Consider the following 19,821-nt stretch of genomic DNA (forward strand, 5'->3'; position numbering starts at 1 on the left):
GAAATCTGTGATTGCCTTGTGATTACTTACTTACTGGTGTAACACATAGCTTTGGGGAACACAAGTTGATCTTTATCTTCTCTGTTCATTTTTTTTAAGTCAGCATTTTTACATCCTTTCTGTTTCTGCTTTCTGAAGATTTTCGTGCCAGGTATAATGAAGCAGAGGCCAATGGAAAACTGAAGAATGTCTGCTATGTACAGAGGCCATTGAAACACTTCCTGCAGCTGGAAGACAGCAGCCCCCTGACAGGAGCATTATTGCATTTGGAATTTCAAGTTTACAGAGGGTCTGCTTCGCAAAGTTGGGCAGACCTATAGGTAAGATTGGATGCACATTTTATTTAACCTTTTAGATTGCATCAGGTTGAAATTGCAGATTCCCCCACTATCTGAAAGTAGAGTGTTCCCATGAAACCTTTCTTAAGCAGAAATGGTGTAAAGCAATTATCTTAGGACACATCTTGCTAACGGATGCACAAAATAAACGGAGGTCAAGCATAGATGCTCACAGACACAGTTCCACGCTCTGTCAGCTTGATGCTGAGTGTAGTTCCTGGGGAAGGAGCTTGGCAGTGTCATTCTCACTGCTCGTGGTGCGTGGTTCCTCTATAATGTTCACTGGAAGACAAATGCTGAACCCTATTTTCACTTTTCACCCTTTCTCGTAAATATGAAAATCCTCTTAGTATGTCTTGAAAACAGGTACATACTAATGTAGGTCTTTCGTAAAAGCAAAGTGGTGTGAAGCGAACTTTCCAAAAGTTGGGAGACCTATATCTGATATTTCCAGAGGAAGGGGTGAGTCAGAGACTCCAGTGTTCAGTTGGGCAGTTAGGATTAGCTGGGCTTTCTGGCATGCCTAAGACAGTTACTCAGTAGGGTGGAGCACATTTCTACCAGAATAAACTGGCAGAGAGGGTCATAAGGAAAACTATGCAGTAAGGAAAACATATTTATTCCCTTTTAATTATAAAGGTAAAATGACTGTATCATAACAAAACAAAATCAAATACAACAGAAGTATCAAAAGTAAAATTCTGTACCCACTCAATTTCATTCTTCCAAAGTTAACTATTGTTAATAATGGCTTGAGATGTATCTTTCCAGGTTTTAAAAATTTGTGACATATCTGAGGACATTTTGAAGTGTTCTGTATGACACAGTATCCTGAGGTCTCATCATGCCTGGTGGTTTATAAACAATGCCTCATTTGTAGATTGTTTCAGATGAGGGCTAGGTGAGAATGGCTTTAGCCTGTTCTGAGAGTTTTCAGACTTTGCTGCTATGTCACCCTCCTTCAACTGAAGCTTTCCCGGGGCACAGTCTTCCCCTGCTCCCCATCCCCAGCCAGCTTCCCTTCCTGAATTCTCCCCTTCTTTGATGGTACTACTGCTCTTACAGTTACCTGATTTTGGTTAATAAGCATATATCGAGGTCCCCCTGTGTGCCTGGTTCCATACAGGGCAGTGGGGATAGAGAGAAATTAGACTCCGTGCCTTCCCTTCAAGGAGGATAGTGGTCTTGGACTCCTCCACCATCTCCAGTCATTGGGCAGGACCAGGACCAGCTTTGCCTCTCTGGCTTCATTACCACTCCCCATCACACCCCTCACCTCTTCCTCTTCCTTTCTATCCCCACCTCAGCCACACACCTTCCCTGCCTTCCTCCGGGTTGTTGCCACAGCCTCGCTCTGCCCTCTCATCCCCCTCCAGCCTCCAGTTTATTCTGCCATCACAGCTGGTTTGATGGCCCTAAAGCATAGCTCCAGTGGGGCCCAGTCCCTCCCCATTGCCTAGAATAGTGGTTCACAAATGTGCTCTACAGACCCTGGGGATCCTTGAAAACCTTTCAGATATCTGCAAGGTCAAAACTACTTTCATAATAGTGCCAAGATGCTATTTGTTGTTGCAAAGCAACAGTGGGCAAAACTGCTGATGCCTTAGCGCGAATCAAGGCAGTGGCACTGAACTGCACTAGCAGTCATTGTATTCTTATTGCTATGCACTCACAGTTTTAAAAAAATGCCGTTTTCACTTAAGTATGTCCTTGATGAAGCAGTAAAAGTTATTAATTTTATTGAATCTCAGCCCTTGAGTACACATCTTTTTAATGTTCTGCGTGACACAGTGGAAATGCTCGAAAGCACTCCTGCTGCATACCAAAGCACAGCGCTTGTCTCAAGGAAAAGCACTTGTGAGGTTGTGAACTGCAAGCTGAACTACCTATTTTCATTTTTCCTTGAAAGAATGACTGACTGATGGTTAGTGAGGCTAGAAAGTAGACAGGCACTGGATGTTGGAGGGCCTTGTAGGCCATATTAATAAGCTTGGATGAGCTGACTTCAGCCTTTTTCAGCTTTTTATACAGTCCTGCTTACACAAATCCAGTCCTTTACTCCTACTTGCTATTTCTTTCTTTCTTTTTTAAAAAAATTAGGGTATAATTGACATAACAACATTATATTAGTTTCAAGTGTACAACATAATGATTTGATGTTTGTGAAATAATCACCACAATGTCTCATTAGCATCTATCACCATACATAGTTACAGAATTTTTGTGTGTGATGAGAACTTTTAAGATCTACTCTCCTAGCAACTTTCAAATATGCAGTACAGTATTATTAACTGTAGTTGCCATGCTGTACATTCATCCCATGACTTATTTATTTTATGACTGGAATTTTGTACCTTTTGACCCCTTTTACCCCCAATCTCACCTACCCTCCACCTGCCACCTCCAGGAATCACCAATCTGTTCTCTGTGTCTATAAGCTTGTTTTTTGGTTTTGTTTTTAAGATTTCACATATAAGTGAAGTCCTGCGGATCATATAGTATTTGTCTTTCTCTGTCTGACTTATTTCACTTAGCCTGATACCCTCAAGGACCATCCATATTGTTGCAGACTGCAAGATGTCATTCTTTTTTATGGCTGAATACTATTCCATTGTACGTATATGTGTATGTGTGTGTGTATCTCCCACTCTTTATCTGCTCGTTCATCAGTGGACACTTAGGTTGTTTACTTTTGGGGAGCAGATATCTTTTCAGGTTAGTGCTTTCATTTTCTTCAGAAAAATACCCGGACGTGGAATTGCTACGTCATATGGTAGTTCTGTTTTCCTCCTTGCTATTTCTTAAGTACACACTCCCTTTACCCCCTGCACCATTCCTGTTCTCATTCCTTCCACCAGGTGATGCAGTGACAGCTCTGAAGGCTGCATATGATCCCAGAATCAGAACCGAGGAAGAAGGTGGACCTGAAGCTAGACCTTTTGCCCCTGGGAATCTTACCATCCCAGCCTGTTTGAGGCCTGTTGTGAATCACCACCCCTCTGGCACCTTAGTGGGCCTCAAGCTGCTTTCACTGTAGTTGAGTGAGAGACTGCAATCTGCGTAATGCTGCCCAGCCCCACTACACACTGGACTCTGCAGCAAACCTGTGAAATACCTTAGCCCCTTGGAATCACATTAACAGACCGTCCTTTGATCAGGACAAGCTGATTTCACAGGGGGACTCCTTTCATCCACCGTGTGTTAAATTTGACTAGCTTCCGTTTGAGTGTACCCTTGACCTTGTCCCCTACGTGGTAGTGATACCATCAGAAACCAAATCAACCAACTAATAGGTCAGACAAAAGAAGAATACAGTAGCCTTGTCCTGATACCAGAACTGCCATGGAATAATGTGGTTGGACTGGCTTGTAGCTCATCCTACAAAACAGGCCAAAACACAAAGCTATCTCAGAGCAAGGAGAGGAAACTTCTGATAAATTAGATTTTAGATTAATATAATCGTGATAATATGGTCGTAATGCCCTTGTGTTTAAGCTGGAGCAGTGCCACCCAACCTTTCGGACATCGTAGCACACAGAAAATGATGTTGTTCAGCCTGGTGAGAGGATCAATATCTCACTCACAGCACATCAGTGGGGAGGCTCTGTGCTAAGGTTTCTAAATAAAAGCATTCTTGTTGGTGCCCAGCTAACTCTGACTGGCTGTCCCCTTCTGCCTTTCAGCATTAATGTTTAAGTATGCTGTAATAGTTAAAAGCTTGAATTCTGAGCCAGACTGTTTAGATTTAAATCTCAGCTCTGCCACTTACTAGCGATGTGATCGTGGCAACTTACTTAATCTTTTTGCACCCAGTTTATTCATCTGTAAAATGTGGATAATAATTGTACTTACCTCATAGAGTTGTGAAGGTTAAGTAAGTCAGTATATGTAAACTGTGGTATTTGTAAAATGCCTAGAACATTGCCTGGCATGGAGTAAGCACCATGTAAGTGTGTGTACTACCACTACTATTACTACTGCTTCAGAGAAGTAAGTGTCCCGGGCTAGTCTCCCCATTCCTCCTCACTGCCTCCTCCTCTGCTCAGATTTCTTAATCTTGGCCTCTTCCTTAGGAGTGTCCATCCCCCTTCCTTTCATTTCCTCAGTTCCCTTTCGTTTTCTCAGTTCTCCATTTGTTTGGGGGCCCTCAGCCAGCTGATGACTGAGAAGGCAGATGAATTGATAATTACCCTCATCACCACTATTCCTTCTCTAGAAAGCTCTAGCGACTGAGGGAACTAGCTGTCACATGTTGGGAAGTGAATCATAGATCTTGAAAAGAACTCTAGGGTGGTTGGGAGAGGAGCATGAGCTAAGTTTGTCAAGCTGAGTTAGCCAGAAGAGTCATGTTCTTGGGGAAGAATGATCGTCTTTGGTGTGACATACCAGATGTTAGAGCTGGTTAGTTCTCTCTAAGCTCTACCAAAAGGTGGAGAACAGATCTGGTGCCTTTTGGGGGCCATGTGGCTCATAAGACCTCATGGAGAAATGACACAGTTCTTTCAGAAGAGGGGCCTTGAGGTCGACTTGTGGGCTGTACAGTGGCTCGGTACTGGCATGTTAGGAATATCTGTGGCTCTGGTAGTCCCCCCAGGTGAGACCCGTCAGCCGCTCCTCATCTGCTCTGTGGGTCCTCTGGGCCCTCTCCCCGTGAAGGAGCCAGGTTGGTGGTTGGATCTGTATCTTTAGCATCTACTACGCCTCCAATGAATACCTGTTTTACAAAGAAAGGAGAATATGCATCCCTACACTTACTTTAATGGAGAAAACAAGATAAACTTATGCCTAGGAATAGAAACACGTAATAGTGATGATGGTGATGATACTATGGTGGTGAAGCTGCAAATGATCTGCCCCTGCTCACCCCTTCAGCTGACTTGTCATCACTCCCCACATACTCTATGCTCCAGCCAGCCTGAACAATTTGCAGTGGCACTAGCTGGCCATACTGCCTCTCCTTCAGGCCTTAGCTCATGCACCTCCTCTGTCTCTCTTCCCAGCCCCCACCCTGGCTGGTTCCTGGCTGGCTCCAGCTTAGCTGTCCCTTCTTCTAGTGACCAAACTGGTCACTAGTGACCTATAGTGAGTTAGCCGCCTGTCTTTTGCTCCACAGCACCTGGTACCCCTGTCATAGCACTTGTCCCACTGAATTGAAATCGTTTTACATGTCAGTGGATTTAAATTCGATAAGGGCAGAGACTGTATCTTCTCTTATATTCTCACTGTCTAGCACTGGACAATCAGTAGGTGCCAAATAAAAAACAGTATTTGTTGAATGAGTAAGTCAGCAGTGCTTTCACTTCTCCTTTCTTATTTGATCCTCACAAAAGCCTTGTGATCCAGGGAGGCCAGGCCTTACTCTGACCTTATTTTGTATATGAAGAAACTGATACTCAGAGAAACTAAGCAACTTGCCAAAGCTCACACAGTGTGAAGACCAGGATTTAAAAGGGTGTATCTCAGGTGCAGATGTTCAGTGCATTATTTGGGGGTTTTTTCACAGTTTTTCCTTTTAAAACATAGCATTTATAAAGATAAAAGTTAAAATGCCATTTGTTGTTTTTCCAAGATTATAAAAATTCAGGGCCCCTGAAATGTTTTTTCTTTGCCTGCTGTTGAATTTCAATATAAAGAAATCTAGGTATAATTTGTAAAACTGTACAATCGGACTCTAAATTCCAGTGTGCATTGGAGAAATGTTACTGTGTATTTTGTTAAAGATGAAACTTGACTGAAACAATAGCACTTAAAAAAAGTAATAAACATCATTGTATACAATTTGGAGGATACTGAAGAATATAAAGAAGAAAATAAAAATCACCCTATCACACAGAGAAAACTACTATAGATAAGATGTGACCTGGACTTGAAAGGGCAGCATTGTGTTTGAATCCAAGTTAAACTACTAACTAGATGTTTGGTGTTTGGTAGATAATTTAACCTCTGAGCCTCAGTTTCCTCACTTGAAATATGGTGAAATATTTACTTTGGAGATTAGTGTAAGAATTAGAGATAATGTATGTAAAATACCTGTGCTTGGCACATAATAGGCACTCTTTCAGATTGTAGTAGTTTAACAATTTTGTGTATTTCTGTCTAATCTTTCTACTCTGTTGTATGTGCATACAAACTTATGCATACATATATGTGTTTTGGGGGGTTTTTTTTGCGGTACGCGGGCCTCTCAGTGCTGTGGCCTCTCCTGTTGCGGAGCACAGGCTCCGGACGCGCAGGCTCAGCGGCCATGGCTCACGGGCCCAGCCGCTCTGCGGCATGTGGGATCCTCCCGGACAGGGGCACGAACCCGCGTCCCCTGCATCGGCAGGCGGACTCTCAACCACTGTGCCACCAGGGAAGCCCCATATATGTTTTTCTGAAGTGCATTTATATTAAGTAGCTCACTGGGTCCTCACAGCATTGCTGGAAAGGGCAGGTATTATTTTTAAACCTAACCTGTAGATGAGGAAACGGAGACGCTAAGAGGCGAAGTAACTTGGTCTTGGTGCTACGTCTAGTAATATCTGAACCAGACTTTCACTTAGGTCTCCCAATGCCAAGCCCACGAGCCTTCCCTGTCAGCAGTGTGCTTCCTCTCTAGCTCTACCTCCGCGGATACACAAGTAGTGGACCGACCGCCAAGCCTGGCCCAAGAGGAAAGCAAGGGCTGGAGGCAGTGAAGTGCTGGGAGCCTCCATGCCAGCTGAGGTCTGTCTACAGACATGAAGGAAGTGCTCACTCCCTCCTCTGAAATAGCAGACACATCGCCCAATCCTATAGCAAAGACCAGGCTTCTTGCTAGAAAGTTAAGGACGTTTTGAGTCATAGGGCTTTGTTGAGAGGGAGTTTATCAGGGAATTCATAGACTGAGTAAAGCCTTACTCTGTGCTGCCTGCAGGGCAAAGGTGTACCTACGTTTCTTTCAGTGTGTGCACTCGTTACCTAGAGGGCCTGGGTGACAGGCCTGCACCTAACCCCGAGGATGTGCGTCCTCTCATATCATTCTCATTTCAGTACACGTTTTCTGATGCCTGATACATGTCTGACACCACACCACAACTCATAGGAGACGCAGAGATGAACAGGCAAGGATAGCCCTGGCCTTTAGGAACAGTAGAGAGAGCTCAAGGCCAAATAAAACCAGTGCTCTAGTATAGCTGCTAGCAGGGTGTTTGGGAACAGAGGATGGAGCACCGGATTCGTGCTCTGTGCAGTAACACCATCTATTTGCATAGATTTCAAAAGTGTTTGTGCAAACCTTAACTTACTCTAAGGTGGGGAGACTTTTGAGCTGGGTTTTGATGGCTGAGAGGAGTTCTTAGGCCAAAGGAAGGAGGTAAGCCAGCTTGATTGTGGAGCCTCACACCCTGAGGAAGCCTTTCTCAAATGATTGCATGCATAATAAACTAAGGTCCCAATAGAGTGTATGGACAGGCTCCAGGTGAAGAGCTTTCAGCCCTTTGGTAAGGTTATGACACATCTCCATCCCGCTCCCCCCGCTGTAAACAGGGAAGTTAAGCATGTTTTTTTCACTTCACTGTCTTCCTACATTTTTTTCTTCCTAGTTTCAAAAACAACTCTCCTTCAACAAGTTCTGTTTCCAAGGAAAGTCTTAACCATTTGTCCCTTCTGGCGCACCCTCTTCCATTGAAATCCATGCAGAATAGACCAGGTACTCGATCTTTTTGTGTGTGAAGCCATAAAATCTAATACCATGTATGCGGCAGTGCTCAGAGGTATGCTTCTTCCACGAGAGGCTCCCTCAGCCCTGCTGTGGTGAAAACCAAGTATAAATTGCAGCTAACGGGGTTTTCTAGCTAGAGTCATAAGTATGTCTGCGCGTCCCCCATGAACTATAACACCGCCAGCTGTCTTGCTGCTCCTCTCCATTGCTGCCTTTGGGCTGTTTTGCTTGTACTTTGGCCCTCCTTCAGAGTGTGGGCAGGGGAAGGAGGAAGAGAAGTGAATCCCAAATCTGTCCCGTCTGCACTCAGCTCGCAGTGCTGGTGAGAAAATAGATGGGGTGGGGAGGGGTGCCACTGGACTGCACTCAAGGGCAGGGCAAGAGGGGCAGTGGTCCCTCCTTCTCAGCCTGCTGTCCCAATGGCCAGCACCCCTCTCCTGGGGTCCTGGAGACGAGTGAGCCTTGTTTCATTTCTGTAGAATTTCTCACTGTGTTGGGCAGCTCTTTTCCTTTTGATTTCCCTTGGTGAGGGTGGATCTTTGGCTGCTGCCGTTTGAGTTCGGTTCTTTGAATTCATAGCATGTCGCAGTCCCCAGGTATATCTTGTGCTTGAAGCTGTTAGCTAGAGTAATACTTGGGGATCCTCTGTGGATTCCTTTCCTCCACATGTTTATCTTCTCTAAAGTGTAAATGAAAGTCTACTGTCATCAGATCCTAGAAATGGGAGGAAGAATGCAGCTCAATTGAGCTGTCAGACACTTGGCTGCTTAACCAGGTTCTGGATTGTGGTATTGAAATGCGCCATTGTTCTGTGTGCTTTCTCCTAATGGTTGTGTGTACTTGCTTCTGAGAACAGTGTGCAGTAGACGTGCGTAGGCTCTAATCAATCTTCCTGAGCAGACTTGCCATTTTTCTGACCATGTTCAGCTCGGGTCCTCTGAGAAGAGAGTGGGCCTTTCCCCTCAATGGGCAAAGAGCCAGCTTCCATTTCAAAATCTCAGAAAAAAACATCCAGCAACCCAGAGCCTGTGTTTATTGAAGGTTGGTCTAAAAGTCACTCACATTGTATGCCCCATCAGTGCTCGACCGCCTCTATTTTAGAAGGATGTAAAGGTTTAATCACCCTGGTGGGGATTTAGACCCAGAGACTTCAGAGAAATCTTATTATTTCTAACTGCAGGCGAAGAGTATTAAGGCTCCACTCTGGATCAAGGGCATGGCATGTTCTATAAGTAATTTATCTTTAACATGGGAAGGCCCTTACTCCAGTGTCTTAGAAACAGGACTATGATTGGCTGCTGGTTCATTATTCCTCCTTTTCTCTTTCCCCCTCTCAGTCTTCATGCTTATTCTTTCTGTCCCCACCCTTTCCTGCCCAATCTGTCCAATGTCTGAATGTCTGCCTCACAAATCCTCCCTTTAAGGTGGGGAGCCAGGTGCTTGCCAGAGAGATAATAATGTTTTTGCAATAAATGACTGCATCCAGCAACCCGGTGTAGACCCGTCAACTGCAGGCTTCTGAATGGACCCTACCTGCCTCCTCTCAAATAAGGAGCTGAGGAGGGAGAGTATGCGCTGGCCTCCCAAGCACTCAAGTCTGTGCTCTTGGACATGAAGGAATTTAGGGCCATCCTCAAACCCACCCCTGCCCTGTTGTACCGTCACAGAGGCAGCCTCCACTGAGGGCCTTTTGAGTCCCTATGCACATCCACAGGGATGTTACTGAGCAGCATGCGATTTCATTTGCATGGACCACCCCCCCCCCCCCACCCACCGCAAACCCGCCTCCCTTCCTGCTTAAGCTCCCTGGGTCCTGCCTTTCTGGTGCTGAGGCTGAAGGAGGATGTCACATGTGGGATTCTGCTTAAGGATTCGTTGTTCTGTTTGGGGGCAGATCTAAATCCATGTGCTAATGAGCTTGGTTACAGCAGGCTTCTGCTATCCTCTTTTAATCTAGCGTATCTGTCTGAGTTCCTTTCCACAGTTAATGATCTATAATCGTTTTGCTTTTAGTTTTGCCTCTTGGGTCAAAACAGATAAATAGCCCTCATAGATATTTTTAAAATGTGAGTGGAAAGCTCCTGGGTCCCCCCCTCCTTTTTTTCCTTTTGGGTGAACTTATAGCCTGATCAGTCCAGTGATATTTCCCTTCTATCTCCTCTTTTCTCCCAGAGATGGGCAGCAGTGAACCTGTTCCCATTGCAGAAAGTGACAAGAGGAAGAAGAAGAAACGGAAGGCCCGGGCCACTGACTCCTTGCCAGGAAAGTTTGAAGGTTGGTCACTCTCTTTGATCTCTTAGAGCTGGGTTGGTGGCTTCCCAGGCATGGGAGGAGTGTCCTGGTAGCCCAGGGGTAAAGGTCATAGGCTGCATCATCTTAGAGCCAGCTTCATGGTTCTCCGTGTGATAGGCATGAAAGATAGGGGTGAGAGAGTTTACAGAAAGGGGTGATAGAGAGTGCAGGGATGGGAGAAGCTCTTGGATGGTGCACAAGCCTCCTCTGAATGGTCTGAGCATTTCATCAGGGAGCAGAAAGGCCAGTGTGTCACAGTTGCACGTGGAGTGAGATCGCCTGGTATGCTTCAGCTGCTTTTCAGATGTGATCTTTCCCTCAGCTGGTCCTGGAGGAGCTGCCGAGAGGTAGAACAGCCATGTCAGAGGAAGAGGGAATGTCAAGGGCCATGGCTGCAAATGAAACTGAAATCTTCTAGGGAATTCCCTTACGGTCCAGTGGTTAGGACTCTGTGCTTTCACTGCCATCGCCGGGGTTCAGTCCCTAGTTGGGGAACTAAGATCCCGCAAACCACGTGGCGCGGCAGAAAGAAAGAAAGAGGGAGGGAGGGAGGCAGGGAGGGAAGAAGGAAGGAGGAAAGAAAGAAAGAAGGAAAGAAACTTCAGTATTCTATAAGCAGAGAATTCAGCTTATAGAGATTGCAACTACTTGTGCTGGATGAGTTTGACTTTGTTTAATAGTGCATGTTGTGTTCAGGGGACACGATGTTGAGTTGTCAAACATTTTGAACAGTGTGTGTGAGGCACCAGGCTCAGTGCTGGTCCTGTTATCACTGGGCACCAGATGGGATGAAGTGACTCATTGGACACTCCTGCGAAGGACTGAAAGGATAAGTAGCTCCTCCTAGGAGTGACCGAGCCCCCATCATCTATTTTGTTTCTTTCATTGTGAAACTTGAAATAGCTTCTCTTTACGGTCCCTCTTACCAACACTACAGACATACTAGTGAACTGACTGTTTTGTAGAGTGGTCCTAAAAACAAGCCCTTTATGAGTCAGGAATATTGGACCTCCAGCCACCAACCTATCCTGACACACGCAAAGGCTAATACCCAAGTGTCCATTGTAAGAGAAGCACGTCATTTAAAATACTTACAGCTGTGAGACCAAACCTTGATGGAACCAACAGGGTGCTTAGTGTAGGTTTTGTCTGTTTGTCTTTAACAGTAGATGTGTGTGCATGGCAGAGGGGGTTGGGGAATGAACAAAAGTCCCAAGGTTTTTTAGAATAGTTTCCAAATCAACAGGTCTTCCTCTTTCAATGAACACGAGAGTATTTCCTGTTATTCAGGGATGGCTTGTGCAGTTATGGGGTTTCTCATGACTAAGAGTGATAAAATCTAATTTCATGGTTAAAAGTATTCTGCTCAGTAGTCTGTGGGTTTAAATGCTAGACTGCCTCAAGAGGAAGAAGCTGAAGAATGGAGACCAAGGGAGGAGAGGCCTCGGCAGAGACCATGATAGAGCTATGGCTTCCTTTGGAAGGGGGTCAGAGAGCTTGTGCTCTTTGTGAGGAGCGGGCCTTGGGCAGGCCACCTAAATATACTTTCACCCAGGCCTATTGCTGTGTTAGAGCCACTCTGACTCAGCACCCTAAAAACCTCAAGGCATCCGTTTGCATCTTACTTCTATCTCCTGTTTCCTGCCGGTGACTTCTGAAAATGTCTCAAAAACCTCCGACTTAGGGCTTCCCTGGTGGCGCAGTGGTTGAGAGTCCGCCTGCCGATGCAGGGGACACGGGTTCGTGCCCTGGTCCGGGAGGATCCCACATGCCTCGGAGCGGCTGGGCCCGTGGGCCATGGCCGCTGGGCCTGTGCGTCCGGAGCCTGTGCTCCACAATGGGAGGGGCCGTGGCGGTGAGAGGCCCGCGTACCGCAAAAAAAAAAAAAAAAAAAACCTCCGACTTCCATTGTGTGTGGTATAAAATAAAACAGTGCTTTATTCCCCTTTGTATCACCAGTTCCTAGCACAGAGCTGGGCACATAGGAGGTGCTCAACAAATGAGTAAATGAATGAATGATGTCCATTCAAATCACATCCCTTCTGTGAGGATCCCCCAGACTCCCTCAACAGATTTAACCTTTCCCTTCCCCCGCTTTTTTTTTACTATGTCTTGTCCCTCTGTGGTAATAGAGTGCTGACCACTGCCTGGTTTATTCTGGGGTCACTTGTGTATGTGTCTGTCTTCCCCACTGGATCGTGACTCTCAAAGGGCAGGGACTATACTTTATTCCTCGCTGTGTCCCCATCGATGTCGTCTGGCACATAGTAGGTACTCGGGAAGCATGTGCCGAATTGAACCTCTTTCACTGACCTCATCTCTAAAATGAGGAACAAGATCCTTCAGTGATGTGGCCTGGTCGTTGTGAAGCCGAGTCCCAAGGCGGCTGGGAGCACTAGACTCTTGTCATTGAGCACTGCAGAGTCCTCGTGCGCCTGCGCTGTCAGACTGGGGAAGCCAAGTGACACAGCTCTTCTTTCCTTCTATGCAAAGGGGTGACTCATCTTGTTATTCTTCTCACCCATTTCACCTCTAGATACGTACAAACTGACCTCTGAGCTGCTTGGAGAGGGAGCCTATGCCAAAGTTCAAGGTGCCGTGAGCCTGCAGAGTGGCAAGGAGTATGCTGTCAAAGTGAGTGTCTCATCTGGATGCCAGGCTTTACTTTGCAGGTAGTCAGTCTTAGCTTGTCCTAAACCAGATAAATTTTATATTCTGCGATATAGTGGCTCAATAAGAACGGGAGCTCTGAAGCTGGATTCACTGGATTCACTGGTTTCTCTACTTACTTGCCGTGTAACATTGGGCAAGTTACTTAACCTCTTTGTCCTTCAGTTTCCTCATCTGTATAATGAGTGTAATATCAGAACCGATATAGTATATAGTATTGTCATGAGGATTAAATAAGTTAATATGTGTGAAGTGCTTAGAACAATGCCTCTAATGAATGAAGTTAGCGTCAGGGAGCAGACAGTCAGATTTGGAATTAGAGGGCCTATCTGAATCTCTGTTTTGACAAACTACTACTGTTTGACTTGGGGCAAGTCACTGAACCTCTTTCAGCCTCAGTTCCCGCATCTCTAGAATGAAGATAATAATACCTGCCCTTCCTGTCTCATGGAGTAGTTATGAAGATGAAAACAAAAATGAACTGGTAGAAGTAGAAACATTTTATAAATTACAAGATGCTATACAAGTGATGTACAGCAATGTGGTGATGAGGACCGAGCACTCAGCTTCGTGGCAGGAGAGGTGACTTCCAGCTGCATGACCGTGGAGTGGCTCACCGTATCCCTCTGTGCTTCCATTTGCCGACTCTACATGGAAGAAGGGATGGATCTAGAGCAGTGGTTCTCAAAGTGTGGTCCCTGCACCAGCAGTACTAGCATGGCCTAGGAACTTGTTAGAGATACAAATTATCTGGCCCTATCCCAGACCTCCTGAATCAGAAACTAGAGGTAGGCCCCAGCAACATTAATTTTAACAAGCTGTCTGGGTGATTCTGGTATCCAGCAAAGTGTTCAAATCATCTGCCAGAGCCACCAGGTCTAAGTGCCGCCTCATATGGGCAAACCCAGCCAAATTGGCTCCTGAAAGAAATGTTTCTTCTTTTAACCAACTGGTCATAGTCCCAGTCCCAGCTGGATTTATAAAGGAGAACACTTCTGCTAAGCCATGTCCCTTTTTGCTGGAGTGTTGCTTCATATGGTAACAAAAGCATTATCTCGATTCCTTGTTGGAAACAGGTCAGTATAAATTACAAGTAATTTTTTAAAAAAAATATGCCTAAGTGTGGTAAAAAACACAAATGTAAATTGATTTTCAAAGATGTGAATACGTTTATGGATGACAGAACTATTTCTTCAAGGCTGCCCTTCCTTCATGCTCCATGGCATCTTTGGGCAAACACCAGACCTGGGCTTGGCAATTCTTTGGTTTCAGCAGTTCTGCCCATGTCTCATGTCTCTTCTGTTCTTGGAAAGCTCCCCAGACGTGGGCTACTTCTCCAGCCTGGCTCCACAGTACTTGGTTTTATTAGGACTTTCCCTACAGGCATCCAACTGATGAATCCTAGAGTCTCACGGTTGGAATGGAATTTCAAGGTAATCTGGTCCTCAGCCTCCCCTGTAACTCTTCACATAGTTTTCCATGTTTGGCACCCACCACCCCCATCTCTGGTAGCAGGAGCTCATTACCTCCTCAGAAAAGTATGCCATTGCTGAATAGTTGCCTGCGAGAAAGTTCTTCCTGACTTTGATCTGCTTGGTGAACAAATGAGCTGAATAGCTTCTGTGCCCCAGCACCTCACCTCTCTGACAGCTCAGAAAATGGGTTCAGTGGTCTACTAACAGACATGTACTTGTTTAGAAAATTACTTGATTGTGGATGTTTGTGCTGCTGCATATTGGAGAAGTGTGAAGTGTCCTTGACAGCAGTCTTGGAATGAAGGAACCAGATGTCTGTCCACTCCGCACATGGAACTATAAGGCAGAGCCAGCTCTGCAGAAGACTTGCCCACAGGCTCTACTAGCAACAGTTTGGGGCTCTGGATGGGTCTGTAGAGATGTGCATGGTCAGCCAGTCCCTGTGTAAACCACCTGCTCAGCTGTTGGCTCCCGCATTCCTTCAGTCAGTACTTGCCAGGCGTCTCCATGTACAGATGGGGAGGGGTAGCAGCCCACAGTATCGCAGGAGAGACAGAGCCTCTAGGTTCTGTGAGAAAAAGCTGTGTAGGATATAAGCAGGTATAGGATAGCAAGGGCTTTGGAGGCAGCTCTGGGCTTGAATTGCAGCCCTGCCACTTACCAGAGCTGTGGGCAAAATGTTTTACCTCTGCCTATCTTTCAGGATTGTAAGGATTAAGGATTAAGGATTAACTGAGATTATGTACCTAAATGACTTAATACAGTGCCTGCCAAAGGTAGATTCTCAGAAGAATTGCAGAGGTGGCATCTGAGCTGGGCCTTGGGGCTTTAGTTCCTCTTCACTGTATCCCTTATTCCCCTTGCTCTTCCTCCAGCACTAGAAGATCCTTTAGTAGAGCTTGTAAATTCTCATCCTTAAAGCAGACAGAGATGTTTTCAGGGTAGGAGTTCGGTAGAGCTGGTTCTTTGTCTTGCTGGCTGCCTCGGTCTCCCCTGGGCGGCTGGGGGTAGCAACCTCACAGGCTTCGATGGTGATGTACTTGGCCAGAGTCAAACAAGCCCAGGTGGGCTAGAAAGCCCTGGGACCAGTCGGTTGCTTTGCTGACAGAGCCACAAGGCCTACTCCAGACTTGCGCTTGAAACTGGATTTGGGCTGAATTTGGCCTTGCACTGTCCCAGAGGGCACCCGCTGAGGGGTGTTTTGACCAGCTGGGTATATATGACAGATTTTATTTTTCACACAGATCATTGAAAAACATGCAGGACACAGTCGGAGTAGGGTATTTCGGGAGGTGGAGACGCTGTATCAGTGTCAAGGAAACAAGTGAGTATAGTGTTGGGTTACTTGCTGCTTCTCTGGGGGGATGCTTGGCTGCAGAAAAGGAAGTTATTCTTACCGTCTCCTGACCCCAGCAGTTAGCTCTCACTCTTTCCCCCAGAACTGTGTATAACTCCTTCCATCTTTCAGTGTTGAGAGAGAGAGAGAGAGAGAGAGAGAGAGAGAGAGAGAGAGAGAGAGAGGAAAAGCAGCAGCAGCAAAGAAGCTGTCTTCTATTTAGGCTGAAATACTGTACATATCAGGAATTTATGCAAGTTAGAAAAGCAAGCAATCTGAATCAGTGGCTGCTTGGGAAAAAACGGGGTTTTATTTCTTTCAGGCGCCTGTGGAAAGCAGGCTGACTGAGTGTTGCCTAGTAGAAATCTGTAGGGACCTGCTTTAGTTAATAGATGAGGATGATGAGAACTATTAAGACTATTTGCGCTTTCTGTTCCTAGCATATTTATATACGTGCAGCTGCTACTAAGGGTCCTGAAACCTTGTTTCACACTCGTTGCTTGATAACTGGGCCAAGGTGGTGTCTAGCCCCGTCTTAGTCTACTCACCACCCTCTCCAAATGAATGGCTCTCCCACTGTGGCTTTAAATCAGGGTGACCTCTAAGACGCCACTCCCCACTCTCTCTCCCTCCATGGCAGGGTCAGCAGGGAGCCAGTGGCCAGTATTGATGGTTTTGTCATTAAGCTTGGAGGAAGGGGGCTGCTGTTGATTTAACTCCAGGCACTGCCTCTACAATCTTCTTTCAAATTAGGCCATTTGGCCATCTTATTCGGACGCCCTTTTGCTAGTAAATGTCCGGTGTCTCCCAAAATGGTCAGCATTTTTTATGAGGAACAGGTTTTTATTTTCAGCCCTGCAGCTTCTGAGTTCAGCATTACAGACTCTACTTGGTTTATTTCGTTCTTTAAAAGAAAAAAAGCCCCCAACACCTCCAATATCCAGGCTGGTGGCTTCCCTACTGAGTTACAAGACGACCTTGTTGGCAGAGCGCAGTAACGCTCAGGCAGGCAGAGAGTGCTCACCGGGGAAGGCCACAAGTGCTACAGTGGCCGGGAACGCAGCCGTTTCATTAAGTAGCGCTTAGCAGTTAGGGCCTAGCGGTGCCCACGTTAGGCCCCAAGTCTATTTGACAGATGTTTCCATTTTCTCCAGGCAATGTAAATACTGCCCCGTGATTTATGGGCAAGAGGGAGGGCAGGTAATTATTTGCTGCTTGCCTCCAGGACACACACCTACTATTCAGTGTTATTAGCCGCAATTGCTTCCAGTCGGCTGCAGATTTTATTCAGTTTAATGTGACTGGGACTTTTTTATAACTCTACCTAGTGGGTTTTAGGGTTGGGGTTTGACAGCACAGACTTGGTGAAAACACCAGAGACTAAACATTATGGAAAGATAAGGTGACCTGAATCTTGCTAACACCATTGGCTACTTCTCAAACATGGGGCTTTAATAAGCATTCTGATTTCAAGTTGATTTCTGCCCTGTTACAGGGCATTGATTTTTGTTTTGTTTTGTTTTTTCATTGTGTATTTGTAAGTGGGCTTTAATATATAATACTGTTTTCCCTATTTAAGGAACATTTTGGAGCTGATTGAGTTCTTTGAAGACGACACAAGGTTTTACTTGGTCTTTGAGAAATTGCAAGGAGGTACTTACTGTTGAGTATGTGTTTGGACTTCTGATTAAGACCCAGGGCGGTGATCATCCATCATGAATCCCAGAGACTTCTAAAATGAGTCAAGCTAATGAAAAGGATGAAGGACTTAAAACTGCCCTTGATTTGGGAGAAGGGAGGCCGGAGGGAAGGATGTAATTAGCATTTTGCAGAACTCAGAATGTCACCTGTGTGGACTTCTATTGCCTTCTCATTATAATAGGACTCATATATAGATACATTTAGTCATCAATTTATCAATCCATTGTTTTGATACATTCACTATTTAATGAAGTTAATTATGGGGTGGGAGCTCTTGCATTCATTGTGAAGTCTAAAAAGGCTCACCAGAAGGTACCATCCTTCAGATGGACAGATGCCATTCTCGACCATCACCACTGTCACCCACACACATGATCACCGGAATATATATTTAAGTTGCTTTTCTGACATAGAGAAGCCCTTTCTCTCCCCATTACTCACCCAGCCCTAGGAAGCATTTGCAAGGTGAAGGTTAGGGAGGATGTCTGGAGCCTAGTCTAGTGGAGGGCTACACGGAGGGGTTTGGTGGTTAAGGGAGCTCCATCGCTTACTAGCTGTGTGACCTTGAGCAAGTCACATAATCTTTCCCAACAGTATTCTCTATATCTGTAAATAAGGATAATGACAGCACCTACCTCCTTGGGACACTGTGCAGATTAAATGAGGTAATTCATGTGAAATGCTTAGCTCAGTGCCCCATAGGCACTAAGGGTTCAATAAATGTCAGCTGTAACAATTGGGTATGCTGGGGGCTATCTTAGAAGTGTGTAGAGTATTACTCGCCACTCTCCCTTTTAACAAATTTGAAAACGAGAGACTCACTACAGTAGAGCAAGCCTGAGACCTAGCCAAGAGCCAGTTTTCTCAGAATGTTCCACAGCGTGTGGGGATCCTTTGATTCTTTAATCTAGCAAGTGGAAGATCTTTCATCCCCTCCCCATGACAAAAACCAGAGATAATAAGTAAACATGTGCCATTTTTAGGATACAGAGATGACACCTTCTGCCCCAAAATGCTGGCTTCCAGTGGTGAGCACAGACCACATGGAGCCAAGCCATATGTTCGTGCCTGTGTCTACCCCGCCCCTCCCAATCACACCAGCACCATGAATTACCTATCTGAGATGCTTGATGCAGCCAGGGTCATCAGTAACTATATCACTTAGAGCGCAGCTCTACTGAGGGCAGACTCAGCGGGTAAAGAGAGTATGTGGTTGGCTCAGGAAAACCCATCCCCCCAGGAGTCAGACCATAGGTCCTGCTGAGGAGAAGTCTGCACAGGCTCCGAGACCTGACTTACTGGGCTTGGGTCCTGATGATGCCACCACTTCCTAGTGTATGATCTTGAGCAAGTTGCTTAACCTTTGTTGGCTTCAGGTTCCCCATCTATAGCTATGTAGTGGGGATGACTCTATTTTGTACATCTTGTACAATTGCAGTGAGGATAAGATAATCTATTTAAAGAGTATCACATAGTGCTTTGTATATAGTTAACTACCCAGTAAATGTTAGCCATTGACAACAAAATAATAATAATAAATGGGAAAGTTCGGGGGGAAAGCCATTTTTTCCCCTTTACTAGACCTTTACATAATGCGTAAAGGTGTGGCTTTTCCATTTGAAGGCATGTGCTTTTGTTTGGACTGAGATCAGATGCAAGGGAGGAAAAGTTCCTCTAGAGAGGCCCCCAACCTCGTGTGGATTCACTTTTAGTTCTTTTCAATTTCAGAAGCCGAATCTGCCCCAGTGGCATTAATATTTTTTGGTCACTTAAATGGTATTCTCTCTCCCTTCTGTGCTTATCATAGACAGATACAGAAGATAGGCTTCCAGTTCTGTTTGGTCCAGTTTTGTGCTGGTACCTGCTCTGTGCCAGGTACCACACTGCTGCTGGACATTTAGCGATGAATAAGCCTATGTCCCCACCCCAAACTTTAGAAAACTTGGCCTCTGAGAAGTTACACTTACTAGAGCCTGAAAAGGCATTCCTCTGTGTCCCTCTGCTCTCCAGGCTCCATCCTGACCCACATCCAGAAGCAGAAGCAATTCAACGAGCGAGAAGCCAGCCGAGTGGTGCAGGATGTCGCCGCAGCCCTTGACTTCCTGCACACCAAAGGTTAGCCAGGCCTTGGCCGTGGTGGGTAGATTGGGCTGGTTGCCTCTGAGGACCAAGGGAGAGGGGCAGGCCAGGTAGAGGGCTGGGCCAGGAGCTGGTACAGCTGGCAGGCCCACCCAGGAGGGTGAGGGGGCAGGCCAGGTGGCTTCTAGATCTCTGATGTGAATGGTGGGTAGACGTGGAGGTATTAAGCAGGATAGGGATACAGGAGAA

At 45.8% G+C, this 19,821-nt stretch overlaps 1 protein-coding gene across 4 annotated transcripts in view; it reads left to right on the top strand.

Annotated features, from left to right (window-relative positions):
• The window catches only part of MKNK1 (MAPK interacting serine/threonine kinase 1), a 42,549-nt gene that overhangs the window by 9,269 nt on the left and 13,459 nt on the right, over positions 1–19,821 (top strand). For 2 of the 4 annotated variants that reach the window (XM_082833291.1, XM_082833290.1), the window contains 6 exons: positions 139–320; positions 10,192–10,293; positions 12,848–12,945; positions 15,701–15,780; positions 17,372–17,445; positions 19,504–19,608. In XM_082833291.1, the coding sequence (XP_082689417.1) occupies positions 10,194–10,293; positions 12,848–12,945; positions 15,701–15,780; positions 17,372–17,445; positions 19,504–19,608 (457 nt within the window). In that variant the 5' untranslated portion in view covers positions 139–320; positions 10,192–10,193. Of the gene's footprint in view, positions 1–138; positions 321–6,777; positions 8,008–10,191; positions 10,294–12,847; positions 12,946–15,700; positions 15,781–17,371; positions 17,446–19,503; positions 19,609–19,821 lie in introns of those variants that run through there. The other 2 variants (XM_082833289.1, XM_082833292.1) reach the window with 1 other exon arrangement.

The sequence above is a fragment of the Leucopleurus acutus genome (assembly GCF_964270905.1).
Source record: "Leucopleurus acutus genome assembly, chromosome: 2".
NCBI classification, from domain to species: domain Eukaryota; kingdom Metazoa; phylum Chordata; class Mammalia; order Artiodactyla; family Delphinidae; genus Leucopleurus; species Leucopleurus acutus.